Source organism: Arvicanthis niloticus, chromosome 3, assembly GCF_011762505.2.
Source record: "Arvicanthis niloticus isolate mArvNil1 chromosome 3, mArvNil1.pat.X, whole genome shotgun sequence".
In the NCBI taxonomy this organism is placed as follows: Eukaryota; Metazoa; Chordata; class Mammalia; order Rodentia; family Muridae; genus Arvicanthis; species Arvicanthis niloticus.
In genome coordinates, this window is record NC_047660.1 from 98483935 (window position 1) to 98493550 (window position 9616).

At 40.5% G+C, this 9616-nt stretch overlaps 1 protein-coding gene across 2 annotated transcripts in view; it reads right to left on the reverse strand.

Moving 5' to 3' along the window:
* The window catches only part of LOC117705022 (cadherin-related family member 3-like), a 76817-nt gene extending 71283 nt beyond the window's left edge, over positions 1-5534 (reverse strand). For both annotated transcript variants that reach the window (XM_076931570.1, XM_076931571.1), the window contains exon 1: positions 5378-5534. In XM_076931570.1, coding sequence (XP_076787685.1) covers positions 5378-5420 — 43 coding nt within the window. In that variant the 5' untranslated portion in view covers positions 5421-5534. The remainder of the gene's footprint in view (positions 1-5377) is intronic.
* Between the last annotated feature and the right edge of the window lie 4082 nt (positions 5535-9616).

Consider the following 9616-nt stretch of genomic DNA (forward strand, 5'->3'; position numbering starts at 1 on the left):
ATGAATACACCTGGAAGAGCTTGAGACTATCATGAAAAGACCCAAATCTTGGGTTATGATATAGGAGAAGAATACCATGGTAAAGGCATAGAGAATATTCTCAATACAATCATAGAAGAAGATTTCTCAAACCCAGGGGTACTTATGGATATCATAAACTAAATGGACCTAATAGATATCTATAAAACATTCCATTCAAACATTAAAGAACACAAGTTCTTCTCAGCATTCCATGAAACTGTCTCCAAAATCAACCACAAAGCAAGCCTCAACAAATAGGGAAAAACTGAGATAACATTCAGTATTCTGTATTAGCACATTGAACACAGCTATATCAATAACAATAGAATACATAGAAAGTGCACAGACTAAACAACACACTACTGAATGATAACTGAGTCAGAGAAGAAAAATGAAGAAAACTTTAAAAATTACTAGAATAGAATGAAACATACAAAAGTCTATGGTATGAATCAATGAAACAACGAAGACATCCTAAGAGGAAAGTTTACAGACTTCTGTGCCTACATAAAAAATTAGAGAGATATCAAATTGATTACTTAATGATGAAGGCATTTTTAAAAACCTCAAAAATTGTATCCTGGAAGAGATAATCAAAATTAGTGCTGAAATTAATGAAATAGAGGTGAAAATGAAATTTGTTCTTAAAAAAAAAATTAACAAGATTAACAAAACTTTAGTCAAATTTAACCAAAAGAAAGTGAAGACCCAAATCAATAAAACTAGAAATGAAAAGGTAAACATTATATCAGTCATTGGGAAAACTTCAGAAAACATAAAGGACATACTTTTAAAATCTATTCTCTACTAAACTTACTAATCTAAAAAAAATGGATAACTTTTTAGATGTATATGATCTATCCCTGTGAAATCAAGATGAAGTAAATAATTTAAACAGACCCATAGCATCCAAGCAGATAAAGCCAGCAGTTAAACATAATCCAACCATAACATATATATATACATATATATATGTATATATATATATATATATATAGTAGCATATGTACATATATTGGTTGTAGTTGCATATATATGTAGACATAGACATAGACGTAGATATGTCCCCCAGGGCAAATTAATACAATGTAGAATTCTACCAGAATCTCAAAGAAAAAAACCACAAAATAAAAACAGAAAAACTACTTCCATATTCTTTTTGGAAAACCAGTGTAAACATAATACCAAAGCCACATAAAGACCAACAAGAGCAAAAACTTAGAGGCCAATCACTCCAATGAACACAGAGACAAAAAAAAAAAAAAATCTCAATAGAATACTTGCAAACCAGATTCAAGGAAGCATCAAAAGAGATGCAGGGTGTTTCAACTAATGTACATCAATACATGTAATTCATCACATAAATGAGTTCAAAAACAGAAATCACATGATCACCTCATTAGAGGCAGATAAGGTCCCTACCAAAATCTGTAATAAAAGTCAAGAAAAATCTAGGAATACAGAAGACATATCTCAATATGATGAAGGTAATATACAATAAGTCTGCAGTCAACATCATACTAAATGGGAAAAAACATCAAAACGTTTCCACTAAAAGCAGGAATCCTACAGGGTCAATCACATTTCCCACTCTTGTTCAATATAGTAACTGAGGTCTGAGCTATACATAGGGCAAGGGAAAGTGATTAAGTGGATACAAATAGGAAACGAAGTCAGAGTTCCTTACTTACAGATGATGTGAGTTTATGAATAAAAAGAAAAATGATTTTAAAAACAGTTCCCTTGAAGACAAGAGAAATCAACTTTGCTCACACATTAAACAAGTAAACAGATTTACCACTTCAGTTTAGTTGGTCCAGTGTTTGATGCTGAGATAAAGCAGGTGTTAGGGAAGTTAGGAATTCCATCTCCCATCTGTTCTCCATTCCCACTCCGAGTTACTAAGGCTCACTGGAAAGATGAATCACTCAGGCAAGAGGCATTAGGCAGATGTGTGCAAACTCCAGTTTGGATTTTATTAGTTCAGTGCACAGGGACACAACTTCCATCTGCTGGCACCTCTCCCTCGTTGCTTGATGGTGTCCTCTGGCACTGAAATGCTAGAGAATTAACACACCTGTGCTCCAAAGAGGCCTCTCCCGACCCTTGTAAGATTTGACACAGATTCTAATGGTTCAAAGCTCTCTGCAGCCATCAGTGATTCATCATCCACCTGCCTGTACCTCTTCTGCTCTCAGGAACATGCTTTAGGACACATTCAGTCAGTCTCCTCAAACTCCTTTCTGGAAAATTCCAACCCGGAGTTTCGACCAAGGATTTCCCTTTGTATGTTTCATAGCCTGGTTTAGAACTTTTTCTCTATGATTAAAATATGCATTCTAGAGGTGTGTGTATGCTGGCAGTGTGTGGGGGGGGGCGGTGATTTAGTAACACTGGAGCTAGTGACAGACAGAATGGCCCCTTTGCCCTAGCAAGAATATGTAGGTCCTAAACCCCATAGTACATAATATACTGTTATGAAACAATGAACCCTGAAGTTGTGATTAAGCAGAAGGAAGAAATTGGCTTGGATTGCCTGTCCCACCCCATTGTACGGATGCTTAAAGTGTAAAAGGGAAGCAAAAGACACTGCAAACATTGGGAAAGATAAGTCGATGCTGGTTTTTACAAAAGATAAGAAACATAAACAACCTCTATGGCCTCTTCCATGCGTTTGCTGGTAGAACTAGGAAGACAGTTCAGTGAGACAAGCACGTGCTGCACAAACACGAAGACTTGAGGTCTGTTCTCTAAAACCCACCGAAAGCCAGCCGTGCTAGCTCCTGACTATAATCTCGCCATTCCTAAACAGAGGCTGAGACAGAAGAATCCTAGATGCTAGCAGTCCGACCTGCCTGGCATATGTGGCAGCAAACAGCAAAGAAACCCCGTCTTCTGTAACAAGGGAGAAGCTGTGATCTGACATCAGAGCTTATCCCCTACCCTCCACATGCCTACCGTGGGCAAGCACTCATACACACATACAAAAATAATGAAGTAAGAATGTTAAATCCCACAAGGTAGGCTTTGCTTTAGCTGTCTGACCTCATATTTGATGCCCCTGATGCCTACCTCTGTTCAGTCTGTTTCGGCCACGTTTGCCTCCCTATTCCTCATACATACCACGGAACCCCAAAATGCATCCTTCCAGGACATCACCGCTCACTCATCTTCTTTATGTCTCTGATAAAGAGTCGCTGTGCCTGAAATCTTCTCGGCCCCAAAACGATATTCCCTCACGGTGTGCACTTTCTCTTACAACCTCGCATAATGTTTGTTTCCTGCTCTACTTCCGCCAAAAATACAAGCTTCAAGAATCAGAGACAATCACTTGTTTGTTTGCTGCTGTATGCCCAGTTCCAAGAACAGTGTCTGTCTCACAGTAGGTACCTAGTTAATACTTAACTGAATGAGTAACAGAGTAAATAAGAAATTCTTCCTTGCTAATTATGTAGATTTTTATGTGACATTGGATGCACTTGAAAGCTTGTAAATTCGTGCCATTTAATTAGGTTAGATTTGGCAGTCCAATTCTATAGGCTGGGGCATGTGGCTGCACCTAATAATGCCCCATTGCCCATTGCACTGAAAATTAATTGACTGAGCTTTTTAAAAGTATATTTTGTGTCAAAAACAAAGAATTTGGTTTCACAGTAAAACTGCTGTGAAAAGCAGCCTTGTTCCTTGTCAGACATCAGGGACTCATGAGGGCTCCTGGGGACTGTGGTAAACTGAAAGTGGACTCCTACTTCACAGAGGTGCCTGCTTATCAACTCATGTAAGGATGTGGGTCCTGTTGTTATTTGAATTTAGGAACACAGATTTCTAAAATATGAAAATTGATGTGGAAAATATTTTATAAAACATGTGTGTGGGTACAATCATATGTATGTGTACCACAAGGTCACTGGGTCCAGTCACAGTATTCCATACATTTTAAGAAAGATCTGCTAGGGTAAGGAAGACTGGCACAAGTTTATTGTCCTGGCCAAGAGGCTGATGCCAGGGACTGTGGGTTCGAGGGCAGTTTAAGCTATAGAATGAGCTCGCAAAAATCAAAACAGAGAGGCACACCTTTAATCCAGCACTCAGGAAGCAGAGGCAGGTAGATTTCAGTGACTTCAAGGCCACCCTGGATTACATAGTAAGTTCCAGATCTACCAGGGCCACACAGTGAGACTTTATCTTAAAAACAAAACAAAAAAAAATTTTTTTGAAGATGATAAAGTTGATTTTACTTGATCCAAAGTACTTAAAACATCATTTCAATATGTCACATAAAGAATGAATAAAATATATTACATGCTTTTTTTCATGCAAAATGGAATCTGTTACTTTAATCAATAAGAAAATTTATTAAATAGGGTAAAACTTAAATCAACTATATATCCTTCCCCATCTTTCCAACTCTACCATTTCTACCTATAATCTCCAAAATACTCCTTGCTACATTCTTAGTATATGAGTTTCCAGGACTGTCTGTGCCCACCTAGCTATGAATCAGACATTTAAAAGAGATATTCTTGAATTCATACTTCTAAAGCATTTACAGTCCACAGCATGCATTTTGCCTGTGTATCAGAGTATGTTGCCATGACACCATGGCACAGACATAGTGATGTTGTTTCAAGCTGGCATAACCCACCCTCTGCCCTAAACTCTCTAGACCAGGGGTCGGCGATCCTTCCCCCAAGAGGCTCCTCCCTATATAATCCAGACATTTTGGTTACTTGTTCTTTCTTTTGTACCTTTGTCTTTCTGGCTTCTATGCTTGGCTTCTCTCTCTTTTCCCCTCTTCCTCTCCCCACATTGTTTAGGGTCATGATCGCTCTGGACTTTCCCAGATGTGTCTGACTCTGGCCATGCTCTCCCATATAATCTATAATAAAGCTTCTCCACCATACCTAACAGCAGCCATGTCCTTTCCTTCTCTTTTATTATTATCATTTTTTCATTCACGCACCAGTAATTTTGTCTTCTTGCGATATTTCCCCTAGTTCTTGATATTACAAATGGGCCACACATATCTTTTTCCCTGTGCAGTTCTGTAAATAATCCTTCCATTGGTGGAAGTTTGCCTCCTGAGATTCCACATTTTAGATATGAGTAGAAATGGCCAACTTTTCCCACAGAACTTGCCCTGATGCCCATTTATAAACTGCATCTGTAAAAATATTTTGATACAAAGGTACATTATCCAGTGAGGTACAACCATGGAGCACTTGAGTTCAAGAGACCATCCCCATTGAACGCCCTAGAGCAAGTGAAAAGGAGCCCAGAGGAAGACAATCCAACTATTGCTTCAGTAGTTAAGAGCACAAAAAATAGTTAAGAGTACAACATCAGAAACACTAACCTGAGGCAGCAAGCAATACAAAGAGGAAATGGGAAGAAAGCATGGTTGATTCCAAGGACTCTGCCTGCTGCAGAGACACTGTTCCAGCCCTCAAGTTGGCTAACTTCTAAGATGGTCTTATTCTTGCTGCAGAGTCACCTTATTGAGACCTGTCTCTAGGCAGCAAGTACACACTTCCCTAATCTGTAAAGTGACACCTTTGCCTTATGAGGCTAAAGTTCCAGCAATTGGATTTACTTAAGCCATGAGGAAAAAAATTCTCTGTTTGAGGGCAGTGGGGGATAGGTTGAAAGGGAATGTTTGGGGTGAGTGGTAGAGAATTGAGGTGGGTATTTGGGGTGAGGGTGTGCTTGGGATGAGGCAGAGAAGGATAGAGGGGAGGTGTTTAAAATAGGGAGGTGGGGGGATGGATGGCCAGCATTAGTGGGAGCTTTTCAGAAAATGTGCTCCCTGGGCTCATTTTATTAAGATTCAAAAGGATTTCATCTCTTAGTGACTCCACCCCTCACTGTCCTGTCCTGCTTGATGTAGTCATTACACCCCAGCTTAAAATCAAGAGCCAGTTTACCAGATTTACAGTGGGATTTCAAGTTGCTAAGCAGAGCAATTAGAGAGGAAATGCAAAACCAGCCTAAAAGTGGCCAAGAGCCATCCAACATTATGACATTCAAGTTGAAGGACCTGCTCAAAGACAACCAATGGCAAAGACCCGGCTGCTCCGAGAGTTCACACAAAAATATCTGGAAAGGGCAGCAGTGTGCAGACCTCGGAGCTAACCATGGGCTGAGGATCATATTTCTATACTGGAAAAGCTTCTCACAAATGTGTGATTCAGTAACATTTGATTGGTCCAATACTTTACAGTTTGCCAGAGTTCCCACCCCTCCCTATTACACCCCATTGCTTCTCACAAATCCATTCCAGGTCCCTGCAGGGATTCGTGTTTGCAATCTGTAATTTAGAGAATTCAATCGATTGCTATCTCTATAGGAGTCAACTGTTGCTATGGTTACTGAAATAGGATTATGCAATCTCATGTGTGTTCAACAGAAGGATATTGTTGAGAGCAAGGAATGCTGTGTTTGAACCAGACTTTGACCTGTTATAGATGGCTCATTGGTTTTCAGAGGGACATCCTCAAATGGTCAGGAAGTGCTCACATCAGGATGGATCCATGCCATGTGCCTGCCGTGAGGGCTGTCGAAAAGAAAACGAGGTTTATGGGAAATCATGATTGTCTTTAGTTCTTCTGGATATTCCTTAGTGAAACTACCATACTCTTGGTTTTTTGGGTTTTTGGTTTTTTTTTTGTGTGTGTGAGCTTACTTGTTAATAGCTGACCATCATTATAGCCTGAAACATCTTTGTTCTTATACTTGGTCTATGGACTATATTAACACCCTAGCTGTGTAGCCAATGCCCTCTCTGTTTCTGTCTCTGTCTCTCTTTTTCTCTGTATGTATCTGTCTCTCTGTGTCTCATTCTCTCTCTCTCTCTCTCTCTCTCTCTCTCTCTCTCTCTCTCTCTCTCTCTCTCTCTCCCCCCCCCTGTCTGGAGACCTCCCTGATGCCTTTTCTACAGGTGCTGTCTTCCCTCTCCAGTGCATCTTCTGAGCAGTCATTTTTAAGACATACGCACAGTGTTCTCCCTTGCCCCTACATCCCCATTCCTGACACACTGGTCTTTACCACCACGTGTGCCTAGAACACATCCACCTCCCAATTCTTGCTTTCGTAGTTATTTGTTCTTTAAATTCCTCTTCCAATTCTTAGCATAGGTTGTCATCTTTTACATGAAATGTCTTATCTCAGATGTCACCACTCTAAGAGGCCTTCCTTGGTCCCTCGATAACTTTTTCTATGGTGGCTTTTTAGTTTTATCTTAGCATCCTTCATCGGTTCCTAAAACAACTTGTTTGTCAAAAGCGCCTAGAATGTGAGTTCCTCCCCCAAGAGTTGTAAATCCTGGCAGGAATTCTAAGTCATTTCTATCCAGACTGGATCCCATTGCCCAGGAAAAAATACACATGGATCACTTCCTTATAAGTTCTGCTAACTTACTTTCTCCTCACTCTGAAGACCAGGCTGGGACTGCTTTAAGTTGGTTTCTACTGCTAAGCTGGTTTGGCCCAGCTTATCATATGCACAGCCTGTCTCTCATTTCATGGGCCTGAAACCTGAAGATCTTCACACAGCTGAGTATTTCTCTGCTCAGCTTTCAGGCCCCATGACCCCAGTGAGAGGCTTTCCTGGTGCTCCCCTCCAGCATTGCCCTTTACCCTGTCTCTTTAACTTATCACCTCTTTGTATTTTCTTCGTAGCATTTCCTACATTTAATTAGCTGAATTAATTTTTTTTTTTTTTTTTTTTTTTTTTTTTTTTTTTTTTTTTTTGGTTTTTCGAGACAGGGTTTCTCTGTGTAGCCCTGGCTGTCCTGGAACTCACTCTGTAGACCAGGCTGGCCTCGAACTCAGAAATCCGCCTGCCTCTGCCTCCCAAGTGCTGGGATTAAAGGCGTGCGCCACCACCGCCCGGCATCAGCTGAATTTTATTTTCATTGTGTTTGTGTCAGGCTGTTGCATAGCACTTTAAGATAGTTGTGTGTGTGTGTGTGTGTGTGTGTGTGTGAGAGAGAGAGAGAGAGAGAGAGAGAGAGAGAGAGAGAGAGAGAGAGAGAGAGAGAGAGAGAAGAGGGGCGGTGCATGGAGAGAGTCACTGCAGAGTCCCTGATGACCATAGCAGTGCCTAGCAACCACTAGGCCTTCAAATATTTGTTGAGGGCTGAAAAGCAGACTCTACCCTGGTGGGAGGTGTCATTGATTATTCGTAATTTAAACACAAGAAAATTGAGGCTCAGAGTTTTTTCTCCTCTTTCCTAAGGTCCCAGAACTTATTAGGTATAAAACTAGGCTTTAAGTCTAGCCTGACTTCTGACCTCTTATCTTGTGTGCCCTGCTTCTTTTTCCCTTGGCATTTGTTGTTGTTGTTGTTGTTGTTGTTGTTGTTTGGTGCCCTACTGGAAGTCCCAGTCACAAAGGTTTCAGCCTATTTCACACAGGTAGACTTGCACACAGAGAGACATATGCAAACATGAACACACACTCACATGAATAAAAATATCTGTGTCTTCCTGACATAAAACTGGTCACAGATAACCATGCATTTGATTGACTCCAACAAAATGAAGATACAGTGCCAATCATTATGTGAAATCTCCTGGTTAAAGGAATTGCTCACGTGTATATCTATTCATTCTAATACCCATGATTCTCGCCAAAAGGAAAATCAGACCTGACTGAGCTCTAACCCATGTGACCAAAGCATCTCAGCCACAGTGTAGTACAGGCCCTTATAGTGTGGGCCGGATATCACTTGCCTCCTGAGACACTGGGCGTTTCTTGCAGAGTTTCTACTTTGCTTGAATCTCACTATAAATCTATGGCACCCGTAGGATCCCCATTTGAGAAATGAAAACATCGGCACAATCTCGTGACTGTGACGGGACTCAGCCGGAGGCTGCAGACCAAGGCTGGAGCAGGAGCTCAGATGTACCATCTGAACAGCATCGCAGAACCTTAATGTTACACATTTTATTGCTGCTTTTCCTCAAAGTGCTGAGTTTTGAACCCCGAGTCTTGAGAGTCTTAAAGTGTGTGCTTAATTCTAAGTCATACTCCCACACTCCTGCTCCATCTGAAGTTCTTCTCCCAGATATTTAACTGTACAAATTCCCATGTACCAAAATCATCAGCATCACCTGAGGTTGTTAAGATACGTGTGTTTATTTCGTCCCATTTCTAATGTACTGAGTTGAAAGCGGCGTTTGAATAAGACCTTCAACTAAATTCTATGCAGATAAGTGATATTAATGACTGATGGATACACACAGAGAAAGCAGAGTAATTTATATACCTTTCTTCAGCTTTTCTGAGGAGGCTTCCTTTTTAAGCATCCAGTCTTATTCAACTCAGCTACTCAGAAGGCCAATGAGACCTGAGACTAACCTATATCCTAGCGTCTGCTGCCATCTTGTGGTAAAGTCCTCACCTAGGCAGGATTTGCTCTTACCCGTTAAATAAATCCAGAAATAATGTGCAAATGTACTGAACTTTTTTAGCTTTGTGCTTTAAAAGAAAACTTCAACAGAAACTCAAGATGTAGTGAAATAGCCCTTTAAGGGACTGCTGAGACAGCCAAACAACAGCTGGCCTCTTCATTCATGCACAACAGGACAACATCC